The following is a 17,726-nucleotide window of genomic DNA, read 5'->3' as shown; positions in this document are numbered from 1 at the left end:
GCAGCATGTAACAGAGTGGCCCACTTGCTCCTTAAAACATTTGCTTGACTTCCATGTACTTTTCCCCTCATACCTCATATTTTCTAACACTTTTGCTCTATCTTCCTTTTCTTCTCACTCTTCAAAAGCTGAAATGTTAATCACCTAACCTAACCTCTTTTTCATCTCATCCACTCAGAAGAAGGCTATTTCAACCAACCCATGCCTTTAAATTCACTTGTTCAAATTCATAGCTCCAGTTTCAACATCTCACCTGAACTCCAGCCTTTTATAAATATATGCTAATTGTTTTCTATCCTCATATTTCTATTGTTCTCTTTTTTTCTATCTTGGCAAGTATAGAAGGCTGCTCAGGTCTAAATCCTTATTCCTCCTTTTCTCTTACTCCATATCCAATCCATTAGTATTCTGATAGGTTCTATCTTGAAAATGGAATCAGAATTTTAAGACTTCTTCACCTATACTAGCCTAGTCCATGCCAGGATTAGCCTCTGCATGAATTCTCTGTAGCTGGAAAATGTAAATTGGTAAAACTAGCATGGGAATAATTTTTTTTTAAATCGAGTTTAATAAAAAAGTGCGTAACTCTCAGCACAATAATTTCACTTCTTACTGTCAAACACTTTTGACCATAACCTACAGTAACAAGTACATTTTATGTTAATCGAGTACATACATCCTGAAACAATGATTAATGAAAAAAAAATACTTTTACTACATGAAACACACTCTGATATCTTCTATTTCACTAATTAAAATAACAGGTATTCACTAAACTGATTTTATGATCCATTAGTGAGTAAAGGGTCATGAACTGTAATTTGAAAAGCACTGTTCTAGAGAAAACTGTTAACATCTATAGGAGAGAATACATGTAAAAGGATGTTTACAGAGACACTGTAAATGTAAAATATATATAAAGTAAAAGAATAGATAAATTATGGCATATGCATACAATAGACTTCTACAAAGCAGTTAAAATGAATAATCCAGAACTATATGTACTGACACGGATAAATCTCAAAATCAATGCTTGAGCAAAAACAACCCTTAAAAAGTTGCAGAAGGAGGGGCAGCCCGGGTGGCTCAGCAGTTTAGCACCACCTTCAGCCCAGGGCCTGATCCTGGAGACCTTGGATCGAGTCCCATGTCAGTCTCCCTCTGCATGGAGCCTGCTTCTCCCTCTGCCTGTGTCTCTGCCTCTCTTTCTCTTTGTGTGTCTCATGAAATAAATAAGTATTTTTTAAAAAGTTGCAAAAGGAAATGTTCATATACTATACTATTTGTTAAGTTAAAAATATGAAACTATAAAATACTTATGTACATAGACATGAAGAAGTACTTTTAAAATATAAACAGTAATGGTAAATGGAAAAACCACGATGGTTAGATAGAAGTAGAATGAAACTGGGAGGAGTATACAAAGGGATTCTACTGTAGCCATAAAGTTCTATTGTGGAAGGAAGGAAGGAAGGAAGGAAGGAAGGAAGGAAGGAAGGAAGGAAGGAAGGAAGGAAATATAGCAGCTTAAGAGTCAATAAGGCTGGTGGTTGGTACAAAAAGTCTGTTATTTCCTATAGCTTACTGAACGTTTACATCATTTTATTTTTAAAAATAATAGTTCAGAAAAGAGAAGGTTAGTTTTTCCAAAAAAATAAAATTTCTGAGAGATCCTAATAAAAGATGGAAATAGACAATGAAAAATACTTAAAGTATTTTAAAGTTTATTTTATTTTATTTATTTATTCATGAGAGACACAGAGAGAGAGAGAGAGAGAGAGAGAGGCAGAGACATAGGCAGAGAGAAGCAGGCTCCATGCAGGGAGCCCGACATGGTACTTGATCCCAGGTCTCCAGGATCACACCCTGAGCCAAAGGCAGGTGCCCAACCGCTGAGCCACCCGGGCATCCCTAACGACAAATATTTTAAACATGTTTTCACTTTTAATTTTTTTTAAGGATTTTATTTATTTATGAGAGAGAGAGCAAGAGAGCACGCATGTGCGAATGGGGAGGGGGCAGAGGGAGAATAGCTCAAAGACAGTCTAGAATTTTTCCCTGGAAGAGAAAAAAGACAAAAAAAGACAAAAATATAAGAAACTAAGAGAATCAATTCAATGCCCAAAGCCTGGCTAATGGGCATTCCAAAAAGGAAAAACAGGCAGATAAGACATACAAGAGACCTTTCCAACAGTGATACAGCACATGACTAACTAGATTGTGCACCTTTAGTACCACAATCACACAATTTAGCTGACTTGAAGGATACTGGTACAACATGCCTTTAACCTACCAATCTGCAGCAAAGGGAGGGACACAGGAATAGTCAATGACATCAGAGTGATGCAGTCTGCAAAATGCAGGCTGAGGAAAGATATAAGATAAGACACTCTGTCTGGTCTTGGGAGGGGTGGGGGGAGTTGGTGTTTCCTCAAAATGTTAAACCTGGAATTATCATATGACTCAATAAATCAACTCCTAAGTATATACCCAAGATAATTTTTAAAAAGTCTATGCAAAAACATGTGCATATTCATACAAGTATTTCATAATAGCTAAGATGTGCAAACCACCTACATGTCCATCAACTGATAAACACACAAAGTATGGTAAATCTGCTCAATGGAATACTGTTCAACCAGAGAAGGGAATACAGTACACCACAGATAAGCTTTGAAAATATTATGGTAATAACAAGTATAAAGTGGTATCATGACCTCTTTCCTACATGAGTCTTTATCTTTCAGAGATACATATTGAAATTATTTACAAATGGTACACCTTTGCCTGGAACTGGACAACGTGCTTCTAATCGCATTTAGCTGGTTATTCACAAAGGGCCACAAACCATGTGTGTTCCCACAGGGCTGCCACTATCAAGTCAGCTGGCTAATTCTGGAGCTAATGACTCAAGTGAGAGTTAAAAACCAAATTAGAAACCACAGTGTAGGGCAGCCCAGGTGGCTCAGTGGTTTAGCACCACCTTCCGCCCAGGGCCTGATCCTGGAGACCCGGGATTGAGTCCTGCCTGTGACGGGCTCCTTGCATGGAGCCTGCTTCTCCCTCTGCCTGTGTCTCTGTGTCTCTCATGAACAAATAAATAAAATCTTAAAAACAAAACAAAACCACAGTGTACTTTTTATAACCTAATTCTGAAAGCAATATTCCATCACCTATACTGTGTTCTACTGGTCATACAGACCAACCCTAGTACAATGTAGGAAGCAGACCCATACAGGTATAAATATCAGGAGACAGAGATTGTTGGGGGGACATTAAAAGGGTATAAATAAGAAAAAGACTATCAGGCATTGTTAAAGCAAGGTGATGAACATACAGTTTCCTTATACTATTGTCTCCTTTTGTATACATCTGAAATTCCCCATAATAAAAGTTAAACTAACAAAAAACTTTAAAAGTTACTGGCACAGAGATGGAGTAAGACGGTATAAAAAGGCTACTCAGTGACAGTAGTGACTTTGTGACACCTTCTTAAGTGGCCCATTCCCACAGAGACCAAATGGTTGGCAAGGAATGTGTGTTAGCAGGTTGTGTAAAGTGAGACTTTTAAATCTAGGTGGTCCTCATCAAGCCCGAAATTCAGCGTACAAGCATGTGTATCACATCATTTGAACACTGTTCCAAACATAAATGCTTAATAAGATGCATTAAGAACAGTAATGTACACAGGGGAATTATTGCAGTTACAAAAACACTCTACCAGGAACAGTAACAATCAAGGCTTTTTAGCAAAGACACCATTAAAATTTCAACTGCAGGCTTCTCTGAAGAGTGTAGCTTTCTTTAGTAATTCTTACATTGTTCAGTAGAGTTAACCGCTTGGGAAAACCCAAGATTACAACGAAGCTTCTTTTGACTGACCACCACTCAAACAACCTGCTGTATGAACACTGATACTCTCTATCCCCCACCCCCAGTTTAACTGTTATATGCACAATATTAAATGGTTACCTTTTAGGACTCATTCACAGCTGTGCCGTGTAGTAAACTATAATTGCTTTTGTTTTCTCTGAACTTTGCCAAGTTTTCCCTGGAATTACGTTTTCCTTGCTATGATTTTCTGTGCACTTATTAATTGCATTCCAAACTCCCCATCATCTAAACCTCCTCCAGAGGCATTCAGCTATACCATCATCCACCTTGTTGAAGTCTCTCCTGGTGTGCGTGTCCTGACCTGCTTCTGTCTGGATGGTTGCCTCTCAGCCTAACAACTCTGATCCAGCGCCCTCCCTTCACCATCCTCAAGGGATTCCCACCACATTCATTTTATGGCAAATCTCCTGTCTTCCATATCCTGCATCCATCTTTTCCTGAGTCTGGGTCCTCATTTGGTGGAGCATAATCCCCAGTAATTCCCCAAGAAAGAATGTGTGGCAATTCAGTGTTATGAGACTTTGCATTTCCAAAAATGTGTTTTTAACCTATGCTTTCGAATACAAATTTGGACAGATACAGAATTCTAGGTTGGAAAAATGTTTTCCTCTGGAATTTTTTTGCTCCTTTGCTTCCAAGGTTGTGGCTGAGTTGCACTGGGTTTTGTCCTTTTCTTTCTTGCTTGCTTTTTAAACTCCCAACACTCTTTCGTTCTCCTAGTGTATCCTTCGAATAGTACCTACCTATTCTTGTTTTATGGTTGTAATAGATTTTATTTCACTGAGATTATTAATTATTTCTTTTTAAAGTTTTCTTCTCCCTGAATAATTTTGTGTCCTCCAGGTTGCATTTTTCTCTTTTAGGAACTGTATTTTCCATGTTTGAAGGTTTCTTGTCATTGTCTAGTACTCCTCAGTTACACATTTGTTATAAAAAGAAAGGGAACCAAAAAGCTATTAGCTCAGAGTGATGATTACTGTGAGGTTTTTTCCCCCCTCTATATCTAGTCCTACTCTGTCAAGAATGATACTCTAATCTCTTGCCTGGAAAAGGATGGCCTGGTTGCTGGCATGAATGGGAACCACAGAAGTCAAGGTGGCTAGGGTCTCAGGAGCCAAATGTGTATGTTCACTTGTTCCATGAGCTTTGTGTGTAGCACCTTTGCTTTTAACAGGGTCTGCTGTTCTCTAGCCAATACCTTGTTACCTTCTTCTCATGGAGCAACTGGGCCTCTAACAATGGTAGTGGAGTGTACAATGATGATGATTGGTACAATCATCCTGAAAACTGTTTGGCAGCACTTACTAATACTGTATAAATGTATAATCTATTCCTTTCCCCTATATATACCAAATAGAAACAAGAGCCAAAGTCCTCCAGAAGACATGCACAAGAATGTCACAACTCCTTTATTCGTAATAGTTAAAATGAGGAAACAACCCAAATGTCTATCAATGTGTAAATATATTATGGAATATTCATTCATATAACACATATATCTTGATTTGGATAATTAGCTATATATGTATATGTAAAAATTCAGTAATCTGTACACCTATGACTGTACACATTACTATTTTAAGTTACAAACATCTTAAAAGGATCTTTTTTTAAAAAGCTAATTCTAGAACTGTTTGGTAAGTTTGAAATCCCCTACTAATCTATTAAGATAAATCATTATTTTCCAAAGCCTAAAATTTATAGCCTAATGATCAATAGTATTTTTTATCAGTATTTAATTAAGTGGGGTAAGTAGTAACTCAGTGATATACCATTCACTTTAAGAACAATTAACACTGAAGTATAATTTATTGGGAATTCAGAACACACTTTTCATTCAAATTCAATGCTATCAGGACCACACTAGGTACTTACCCTTCTAACCTGACATCTGGTAAAGATCTGTTGAGTGCAATCATCTCACTTGCCATTAAATTGAACTGATTGATTTTAAACATCTCTTTCATCTTTTCTTGATCCTCTTTAGGAATGACAACTGGTTTCCCCATTTCTCCAGGACCTTCATGAGGCTTTTGTACTGGCTCTAGAACTAAGAATACGGAGGAAACTCAACATTAATTTTATAGCAATTGATAACTCTTTCTGTTTAATAACATTTGAGTTTAAATTGTGCCTTGACAACCAGAGCCATTTCTGACCCCATTGTCTCCTAGTCTGTAAAAACCTCCTAGCGGCTACCCTGTCCTTTTTCACACCAGTGTCCTCACTCAAGACCTCCTCACCCTACACTACTTACCTGAATCATGCACAACCTTGGCATTTCCATCTCAAATATCATTACCACATTGACCTCTTTAAAGCATGATTTTAATTGTGGTATTCCTGTGATCTCCTAGAGTCTAACTCTTTAATATGAAATTTAACCTAACTTTCCAAACATACTACCTGCTCAGCCCTCACAGATATGCCCCTCCCTACCCCCACTCTAGTGTTTAATCCTTCAATCAAATAGCAACTCACTACTTTCCTTTATACGTGTCTCATGTTTTCCTGCATTGGTGCAGGAAAACTTTTGCTCACAGAAGTCCTCTCCCATGGACCTCCTCAGTCCTATTTCTGCAATACCACCAAACACCTACGTGTCTTTTAAGGCCAGCTAAAACAGCTTCTCTTGACTGCAGCTTTTCCAAATCCCTCTGTGGTGATCATCTACTACTCTTGACTGCCACTTCACTTTATCTAGGGCTCTTACAATCCTAATCAATCGCTATCTCCTATAATGACTGCTAACCTGCCTTGTGGGTCCCCCACTAGATTATGATCTCTTTTTAGTTCAGGTTTGATTCATTTGTGTACCTTTTGTGGAGTCCAGCAAAATGTCTTAAAGGAGTTTTATAATTATGTACTGAATTAATGTGTCAGCAAAAATACTATTCAAAATAAGTCAAAATGAAATCCTAGAATTGATAATAAACATTATAATAAACTTTAAACAAGGTGGAGCATCATGAAAGTTAATTCTAATCCAAAGTAATGTCATCTATTGATGTATATATAAATAAAGTAAGTAATCTTCAGGGACACGTGGGTTGCTCAGTCAGTTAAGCATCTCCTTTCAGCTCAGGTTATGATCTTAGGGTCCTGGTACTGAGCCCCACGCTGGACTCCCTATTCAGCGGGGAGTCTGCTTCTCCATTTCCCTTTGCCCTTAAACCTCTCATGCACGTGTGCACTCTCTCACACAAATAAACAAAAATCTTTAAAAAAATTTTTAACTTAAAAAGAGTAATATTCAGCAATTTCCAAATATTGTTTCTTGTTTTACACTTTTGAGATGTTAAAAAGTGTTCCAAGAAAAAGAAGTTCTCAGGTAGATTAAACTTGCAAAAAGCATGTTAAACTTCTCATCTAAAAGGCATGGGTAGAGAATGAGGTGAGGGCAATAATGAGATAAAAACACCTGTTTTGTACATTACTTATTCTTAAAGCTGAAATTTTTATTCTCCCATTGTTTATTTTTTTAGGCACCTCCAAAGAGTCTCTGCACAAAAACAACAAGTCAGTAGACAAACCATCACTCTTCAGCCAGGCTTCATCTGCCCAAGAATAGCACTAGTGGGTAAAGCTAACTTATAAAATGGTTGTTTCAGATGGTGGTACAAAACAACCTACAAACTCCAAGGCTATAGAATATGAAATTATTGTGTCTTCAACAACTATATCTAGACTATAAAAACCTATCTTAGACAACCATTAAGAAAATGGTTTAAAATAATTTTGTGCTGGTTCTCAGAATGAACTGTGATTTTAGGAGGGCATTAAAATATTAGGAAATAACTTTAAAATTATTGAACACTCACGTAAAACCATTTTTAGAAATAAATCCTGCCTAATGTTTGCCAATTAAGTTTTTTTTTTTTTTTAGAGCTTTTATTTGTTTATTTGAGGTGGGGTACAGGGGAGGAGCAAAGGGAGGGGAAGAAGCAGACTCCCTACTGAACATGGAGCCTGCTTAAAATTCTTTCTCCCTCTGCCTACTCTTCCATCATGCACACATGTGCTCTCTCCCTCTTTCAACCCCCCCCAAAAAAGAAAGAAAAACACACCAAAATTATGTAACAAAACTCACTGATAACCCTAAGCTACCTCAAATCCTTCTCAGTTTCAATCCTTGCTGCAATTTTATGTTCAATTTATTTGTAATGTGTTTAGTATATAAAACTCTATAAAGGGGCACGTGGGTGGCTCAGTAGTTGAGCATCTGCCTTCAGCTCAGGTCATGATCCTGGGTTCTGGGATGGAGTCCCCCATCCGGGCTCCCCTTGGGGAGCCTGCTTCTCCCTCTGCCTATATCTCTGCCTCTCTGTGTCTCTCATGAATAAATAAATAAAATTTATTTAAAAAACAACAAACAACTCTATAAACATGCAAAAAATTATAATATTTTCCAAAAGCCTTTACTATTTTTAAGTTTTTAATCATCAAAAGGCTTCCTGAAGTTTAACAACTGAAATAATTCTAGCATACACATATGAAAATTTGAATCATCATTTTAAGGATCTGAAAATTGAGTATAGTTCTGGCATAAAAGATCAATTCTTATTTGAACTGCATCTGTAAAAATACGGAATATTCTATACAAAATCCAAACCCACAAATTGAAGGAATGAAGTTATTTGGAAGGCAGAAGGGCAACAAAAATATTCCCATGACACAACCCCCACTATCCCAGTTTTTCAAGGGGAGCCCCATCTAATAGCAAGAGAAGAATATTGCTATTCTTAGATAGCCTCAGGTATAAAATGCAAGTATAAAACTATGAGACAGAACTGCTCAGAAAAACATAACAAACTAAAACCACCAACACCTCTGTAACCACATAGACTGGCCTGGCCCACTATTACCTGAAGTAGGCAAGTAACAAGCAAATCCTAGAAAATGGATTATCAATGATAATCTTGTAAGAGATTCAGCATTATGGTAAGGATAATCAATCCATTCTGCTTAAAAATAGGACCCCTTTATTCACAGTATAAAGATAAGAATTTGATAAATTTCACCAAGCAGGTACTGGAAAACAGTTAAAAGAATGTTCAGAAAGGATATCTTTATAATACTGAAACAGTATTTTGGAGTCTTATCTGTTTGTTTGTTTGTTTGTTTGCTTTTTTGCCTTTTGCTTTTGTTTTGGTTTTCCAAATACCATAAAAACCGAAGAGCCCGGAGACTTCATGTGTACTATCAAGAAACCTACACTCTTCTGGTCCCTGTGTGTCCCAGCTTATCCACTAAGAATATCCATGTCCCTGGTGTCCTCAGCCATCTGTCCTCTCCCAGTCGCTTCAGGGTGCATTCCTCAGGGGCACCGCTGCAAGCCCTCACCAGACCTGAGCTGAGAAGGTGCTTACTTCAGGGCTCTGAGACTTCAGAGCTGTGCCACTCTGGACAGACAGCTCCCAGCTCCTATTGCACCAAAACCTCACAGGGAGCAGATTTTTCAAGGTGTTCTTTGTGAGCATTAGCTGCCCCCTTCCTCACCATTTTCCCCTTCTTTCCCATCAACTCCTTAACCCCGCTGTTTCAAAGCCCCATCTGGAACTGCCAGCCCCCTACTCCCTCTCCCTTCATACTGCCATCTCACCTTTGGGCTTACTGCTCTGCTCAGTCCTTCTCTCGCACCTCCCTCCTTCTCAGTCGTCCCACCGAACACCCAGATCCCCACCCCACTATAAAAGCCTTTTCATGGTCTTTTTCCACAACACACAGGCCCCTTCCACCAGACTTAACTCAAACCTGCCCTCCTGGGAGCCTGCTAACATCACAAACCTCTTCTGGGAGAATGGGTCATTCTTTCTCAAGACGTCCTGATAAGGGCTCACAGCTCTGTACTGCTACTCTCGGACCACTGCTCCTTTACATAGTACTTCCGTACTTTGTATAAAGGCTACTTCTTGTCTTTGATGTTCATGCCACAGTGGCTTTCAGAACTGTATTAACCTTGGCAATTTCTTCAAGTACAATCCTTTTCTTATGGCTTTGATACGACACTGTCTTACCTGCTAAGAATTTGCTCTTTCGGGTTATTACATTTGTCCTTTATATTTTAAACCTCCGCCTCGAGGTACATAAAAACACATGCACACGTACAACTTTGCCTCCATTCCTTTAACTGGTGCACTACCCCTTTTCTTATTTTGTTGTTGTTTCTTTTCGTTAAGATTTTATTTTTAAGTAATCTCTACCCAACGTGGGCCTCAAACTCACAACCATGAGATCAAGAGTTACATGCTCCACTGACTTGAGCCAGCCAGGTGCCCCATGCACCACCATCTCTTTTCCCCTGTGTTGAAGCTTCCTAAAAGAATAAGCTACATATCGCAACTCCTTCATGAGTACATCAAATCCACTGGCACTGAAATGGCACCTGCCACGGTCAGAAGAAACCCCGTTTCCAAACATACAGAAACACCTTATCTTTATCTGAGGTAAAATCTCTGACAAACAATACTCCTGAATTTTTGTGACTGCCCTCTCTCTGGCGTCTCCTCCCACCTGACTTCCTGAGAAGCCTCTCTTCCTTACTGACCTCCAAGATGCTCTCCAACATTGGATCTGTCTAAATCTATGCGTGCTCCTGGTACAGCCTTCAGCACAGACACGGCTTACACTACCACCTACATTCTGCACCATGACCACTGTTTTCTGCAGAACATCTCTACCAGCACTTCCAAGTCAAATACTCCCAGCCAAGCTCATCTTTTCACCATCTGTCAAAGCTGCTCCACCTCTGGGGGACTTCTTTCTATCTCAACTCATCAAACAGGGAAACCTGAGAGGTATCTTAAACTCTTCTTCTATTATCACCTACATTTAGTGGCTCTTCATGTTATGTAAATTCCACTGTTTACATACTTCAGTATCATTCTACTGTAGGCCCCAAGAATTTCTCTAAACTCTCACAACAGCCTCACAGCTAGTCTCTGCTGCTCCTTCTCTTCCAGTACTTCAACCACAGGACCACCAAAAGCTTTCCTCTGAAAGTCTGGTTCTCATCAGGTTACCTTTTCCCAGTCTGGTTCTCATCAGGTTACCTTCTCCCAGTCCGGTTCTCAACAGGTTACCTTCTCCCTTGTTTACAAGCCTTCAATGGCATGCCACTGCCTATAAAGAAATCCAAAACTCTTAGCATGCCGTAAAAGGCCTTCCTGACGTGGCCTCTGCTAACCTCCCAAGTTTCATCCATGCTCTTGCCTCACATTCTCTCTCCATCGACTCTATTCTCTCACTTGTTCATCTCGCACATGCTTCTTTCTCTTGCTTATTCATCAAACCTAACAAACACCTGTTCACCTCGATACTCCTCAACATGAGTATTCTTTACTTATTGCACCCTCTCACACACGTGTTCCTTCCTTTCTGCTCGTATGCACATCTCTAGAATGCTATTTATTCTATCAGGTTTTTATTATTATTTTTTCTCTCCTATTGGACTGTGAATTCCCCAAAAGGAGGCATTTTGTCTTATTTTTTTTTCTTGTTGAGCTGTGTATCTTATTTCTTTTCTTGTTGAGCTGTGTAGCACTTAATACACTGCCCAGCATTATGAGAGCTTTAAAAACCTTCACCAATGGGGCACCTGGGCTGCTCAGTTGGTTGAGCGTCCAACTCCTGATTTCAGCTTGGGTCGAGATCTTGGGGTAGTGGGATTGAGCCCCATGTCAGGCTCTGCGCTCAGCAGTGAGTCGACTTCCCTCCCTCCCTCCCTCTGTCCCCTTCCTGCTCACACTCTCTCTCTAAAATAAATAAGTCTTTAGGGAAAAAAAACCAAAACATTCACCAAGTGGATCTTCTTTCTTTCATGTCTTTGCATTTCAAACAGAACACCATGAGCTCCCACTATAAATGGCAATGAATTAAAGTGGGGTGGGGGGGCAGATAAGCTAATCTGTTCTATTTGGGAAAAGAGTATCTGAGTCACTGGTAGACAGTAATACCTGTTCTTTGAGTTAAATGTAGACAGAGTTGTGTTCTAACAATAGTTAAGGAGGCAGTATTTTGTCATCTAGAAAAGTTACTAAGCAGCAGAGTCACAGAGTAAAGCAGGAAAATCAGCAAATTAAGAGGCTCACTTTGAATTAAAGTATATTTTATTAAAACTTAAAGGGAAGGCACCTGAGTGGCTCAGTGGTTAAACATCTGCCTTCAGCTCAGGTCATAATCCCAAGGTCCTGGGATCGAGACCCACATCAGGGTCCCTGCTCAGTGGGGAGTCTGTTTCTCCCTCTCCCTTCACCTGTCCTCTCTGCTCATGCTCACCCCCTCAAATAAATAAATAAAACCTTAAAAAATAATAATAAATAAAAATACTTTAAAAATAGAAAGCAACACTTGTTTGTTGGTTTGAACACAAAATGTTCAAAATTGAATTTTCCAGGTATCCACTGCCAAAAATGTTAGTACTTCCAACCCAGTTCCTTCATATTTGTGTTTCCTTTCTTTTTCATACCAAAACTGCAATCTCACTGTGGCCTCTATTATATGGCCACATCTTTGCAAAAGCCCTCCCTAAAATGCTAACTGGAGCGATCTATAGCATTAACCAAAAGAACTCTCCAGATTACATCCATCTAGAATGATTTCCCTCATAACTGAGATGGGAGGGCAGGAAAAAAAAAACCTCTTTTTGATACCTGATATTGCAATTTTAACACTTAACATTTATTGCATTAATGCCATACAATTTTGTTGGTTCCAACTATTTTTATTAGTTTAACAATAGTTAATATTAGTTTCCCCACATTACCTAGTAACACAACCTCCAGAAAATAACTACATGTAACACTGAACATAAATATTGAATTTTGCAATTCTATACATGAGGATACTTTGATATTTTAACTGTTGGGAGAACCCACTGGAAAACTGTTAGTAATATGATCATATTTAGGAAGTCAGGATTACTACTAATCTAAAAATAAATAAAATTTTATAGTATCCAAATTAGTGAACAAACAAGTAACATACTAAAACAGATGCTGTTTTTTTTCTTTTTTTAAGATTTTTTTTTATTTATTCATGAAAGACACAGAGAGAGGCAGAGACACAGGCAGAGGGAGAAACAGGCTCCATGCAGGGAGCCTGATGTGGGACTTGATCCCAGGACTCCAGGATCACGCCTTGGGCTGAAGGTGGCGCTAAACCACTGAGCCACCCAGGCTGCCCTAAAACAGATGTATTATTATAAAATATTACTCACCATCCCCAGCAGGAAGTCCTCGCTCCTTTTTTTCATCACATTTGTTGCATTCACTGAAGTAAAGCAGCAGGAACATATCGAATAGTACCCAAATCAAGGAGGTGGCTAAGACCACCTTGCAATATGCAAATTTTCTCATGGCACTTTAAGTCAAATGCAAAATTTTAAAATATATATATATAAATATACAAAGATCATGAAAATTATTCCTGGAATCCAGTTTCATCAGAAATCACGTTCATAACCTATAGAGACAAAAAGAAAAAAGATTAACTTAAAATATCAGAACCTTAAAAATTAACTATGATTAATTTAACATGCACATGAAATTTTACTATTCAGAATAAGTTTAAAAATCAGACTTTTAAAAATACTTGTAAAATACATAAAAATAAATAGTATCAAGAATGTACAAATAACTCCTACAAATCAACATACAACAATCCAACAGAAAAATGGGTAAAGGATATAAACAAGCACTGTGCAGAAAAGAAACCTGAATAGCCAATAAATGTGGAAAAACACTCAAGTATAATTAGGAAAATGCAAATGAAAACAATAGTGAGCTACTATCTCATATCCATCAAACACACACGGCTTAACTTCTATTCAACTGCTCTATTAAATGCTAAGCCACTAATTGTCACAAGAGTTTAAGAAACCAGAGATTCTCAGTCCATTTTGACCACTCATTCGGTTTCCAGGTCCCAAGGAGCAATAGGAGTTCTCCTGGTATTGTGCTACAGCAGTTTATTGGGCTAATTCTTATCTCTCTTCCACTGAATCCCATTCTAAAAACACTGCAGTCACCAGCCATTCACAAACACTCCGAGAAAGTATAACGGGGAAGAAAAAGAGTATGATAAGATCTGAGACCTAATCCTGGCTCGGACAGTAATTTCAGACTTCCCTGATCTTTAATTTCTATTCCCCCACCCTTGTCCCTCAATCTCTGAAAATACCATAAGAAAATGACTGGAGGAACTGTCACCATATTTGCAAAGTCACTTGGGATAGTCTGACTAGTAACATTTCTGCGACAGAAGGAGCTCATCTTGGGGGGAGCTCTAGAACACACTGAGGGGCCTCAGAGAGGTCGGGAGTCATTCTGATGAACAGCAGACACTGAAATTCAAAGGCCTAGGTCCCTGCCAATCAGGAAGGAGACAAGCCAAGTGCATTCAGATGAAGTGGATGGAGGAAACACATACTTCGCACATGTGCCTCACAACAAAAGCCAAATGAACAGATGCTCTGAAGGACTGGCCTGATGGGCAACACAGCAGCTTCTAGAAGGACACCTTTACATTCCACAGTGGGCATCAGAGGTATTCACCTAAACAATTCAGGATAGGCCAGAGAGCTTATCTATGAAAAAGAAAGTATTTCTTGCCTTCTTCACAAGGTTGCTAGACAGCAACCTGAAAAGCACCCCAAAAAACCCTAAGCGATACTTACAAAGTATTATCTGTGCTCTGCTCTTTCTGGGACCTTGCTCTCTTGCCTATACTCCTCCTTTCATCAAACCAACATTCCCTGACTGCACAGTGAACAAGGATATATGTTACTGTCATTTTCTTGCCTCAAAATTGTACTTACTAAATATCTGATACCACGTCACGTGTGGTGAGCAACTACTGATGCCTATGGCAACTAGGGTGAGGGGAAAATCAGAAACATTATAGTGCACAGTATCATGAAACAATAGTTCTCTCCAGAAAAGCTAGATAAATATAAATTTTGAGCTACTTTACATGAAAAGCTACCTCTTCTGGACACTGGCAAAGTAAACAATGGGACTGCTAGTACAGCATCTGAAATTCAAATTTTATGTTCTCAAAAATCTGCTGATTATTTTTAATGCATTACTTCAATGCAAGTGTCTATTACTTTGTATTCATTCCTATTTAATTTTTCCAAGGCAGAACAATTAGATTCAAAAATTTTAGATCAAATGCAGTGGGTATCTACATGTTTGGGAGAAAAGGAGTATGGAGGAAGTAGGAGGTGTAGGCAGAAAGGAGGATAGATAAAGGAGAGGCAAAAAGTCTTTGAGACCTTGGGTTAGGCAAAGTTTCTGAGAACATAACAAAACAAAAACCACAAATCATAAGATTGATTAACTGGACTCCACAATTAAACCTTCTTCAGGGACGCCTCGGTGGCTCAGCAGTTGAGCGTCTGCCTTTGGCTCATGTTGTGATCCCGGGGTCCAGGACTGGGTCCCGTACTGGGCTCCCTGTGTGTAGCCTGCTTCTCCCTCTGCCTGTGTCTCTGCCCCTCTCTCTCTCTCTCTCTCTCTCTCATAAATAAATAAATAAAATCTTTTAAAAAAAAATCTTCTTCAAAAGACAACTATTAAGAAAATAAAAAACAGGTCACAGACTGGGTGAAAATACAAATTACATATGTGATAAATGACTTGTATCCAGAATATATAAAGAACTCTCAAAATACAATTTAAAAAACCCAATCCAATAAAAGAAGCAAGAGGTTTGAATAGTCTTGTCATCAAAAAAGTAATACAGATGGCAAATGAGCACATGGAAAGATGTTCAACATCATTACCTTTTTGGGAACTGCTATTTGAGACCACAATGAAACACCACTACGTGTCAATCTATATGGCTTTAGGGAAAAAGAAAAATACCAAGTGTGAACTAGGATTTGCCGTAATTGTAACTGTAACATGTTGCCAGTGGAAGTGCAAAATGGGACAGCCTCTTTGGAAAACAAATTTGGTAGTTTCTCCCCACAATAATCTGCAATTTCATTCCTAGCTATTTACTTAAGAGAAAGGAAAATATATGTCTACATAAAGACCTGTATGCAAATCTTTATAGCAGCTTAATCGTAATCATCAAAATCTGGAAACAATCCAAATGTCCAAACCTGGTGAATGGATAAACAAAGGATAGTACACTGAACACTGAGATACTAACCCAGCAACAAAAAAAAGAACAAACTCTTGATATATATGTAATAATATGGATGAATCTCAAAAGCATTATGCTAACTGAAAGTAGTCACAAAGCGCTATATATACAGTATACTTGCATGATTCCCTTTATAGAACAATCTGGCAAAAGCAAAACTATGGGGACAGAAATCAATCAGTGGTTGCCAGGAACTGTGGAGGAAACTGAGAACTGCCCAGAAGAGGGTGTGAAAGAACTGGTGATAATGAAAACATTCCATATCCTTGCCTGTGCTGGTGGTCAGACAATTCTGTCCATTTGTCCAGACTTATAAAACTACATCTAAAAGGGTAAGTTTCAATAAATTCAACCTCAATCCCCTTATAAATAAATAAATATGAGGGAATATTGCAAAGAAACAATGCTGATTTTAGGAGACAAATGGTGTACATTTCCTTAAATGACACACACGAGAATTTATGTCAGAAGTCACATAAAGCTCAGAATTTTGTCCTAAAAATAATAGATTAAAATCTTCCATTTGAGGGGGTGACTGGGTGGCTCAGTCCATTGGCAAAGGTCATGATCCCCAGGTCCTGGAATCGAGTCACACATCAGACTCCCTGCTCAACCAGAAGCCTGCTTCTCCCTCTCCCTCTGCCATTCCCCCCAACTTGTGCTCTCTAGCTCTGTCAAATAAATGGATTACATCTTTAAAAAACAAAAACCTTCCATTTGAAATGCATTTGACTGCCTACTTTATTTTAAAAGTTAACTTTTATTTTAAGAGTTATAAAATCATGGATCCCTAGGTGGCTCAGCGGTTTAGCGCCTGCCTTTGGCCCAGGGCGTGATCCTGGAGTCCCGGGATCGAGTCCCACACATCGGGCTCCCAGCATGGAGCCTGCTTCTCCCTCCTCCTGTGTCTCTGCCTCTTTCTCTCTCTCTCTATCATAAATAAATAAATAAATCTTAAAGAAAAAAAAAAAGAGTTATAAAATCAGGGGATCCCTGAGTGACTCAGTGGTTTGGCACTTGCCTTTGGCCCAGGGTATGATCCTAGAGTCCTGGGATTGAGTCCCACATTGGGCTCCCTGCAAGGAGCCTGCTTCTCCCTCTGTGTCTCTGCCTCTCTCTCCCTGTGTCTCTCATGAATAAATAAATAAAATCTTTAAAAATAAAGTTATATCAGAATTTATGTCACAGTATAATGATCACTTATATCAGTAAACTTCTGATTCTATCCCCATGTCATACTGCCAAGTTCCTCCAAAGATCAATCAGCATTTTCTAGGGCTAAAGAATAATCTTCTCCTAGCCCTCAAACTCCTAACCAAGGCTCTCTGGAAATTTCAAGCCTAAGAAGACAACTTGACAATAGGTACCTTTAGGAGAAAATGGAAGCTTCATTCTCTTGGACCTAAAGATTTACACTTCTGGGTACATACAGTGTTTACCTTCTCTCTCACAAGAACACAGTACCCTCAGCACCTAGGATCACTAACTCTGCATCATACTGACCCAACAGAGGTAGGAGAGACAGGACTTTGCAATAGATCTATTCACTTAATTTGTAGCTGGAACTTCTGCCAGAAAAACTAAAAGACTTCGTAAGGATAGGCTAAATTATTTTATTTACTAGTTATATATTCTGTTTATTTCTCAATCAGACCTATAATCAACATATTCATTCACAC

General features: G+C 38.7%; 1 protein-coding gene across 1 annotated transcript in view; it reads right to left on the bottom strand.

Moving 5' to 3' along the window:
* The window catches only part of GALNT1 (polypeptide N-acetylgalactosaminyltransferase 1), a 78,031-nt gene that overhangs the window by 50,246 nt on the left and 10,059 nt on the right, over positions 1-17,726 (bottom strand). The window contains exons 2-3 of the mRNA XM_077900490.1: positions 13,112-13,356; positions 5,770-5,944 (exon numbers count right to left, since the gene is read on the bottom strand). Coding sequence (XP_077756616.1) covers positions 5,770-5,944; positions 13,112-13,250 — 314 coding nt within the window. The 5' untranslated portion in view covers positions 13,251-13,356. The remainder of the gene's footprint in view (positions 1-5,769; positions 5,945-13,111; positions 13,357-17,726) is intronic.

Source organism: Canis aureus, chromosome 6, assembly GCF_053574225.1.
Source record: "Canis aureus isolate CA01 chromosome 6, VMU_Caureus_v.1.0, whole genome shotgun sequence".
NCBI lineage: Eukaryota > Metazoa > Chordata > Mammalia > Carnivora > Canidae > Canis > Canis aureus.
Note: the sequence above shows the minus strand (reverse complement) of the source record. Positions and strands in the feature narration are given on the sequence as shown.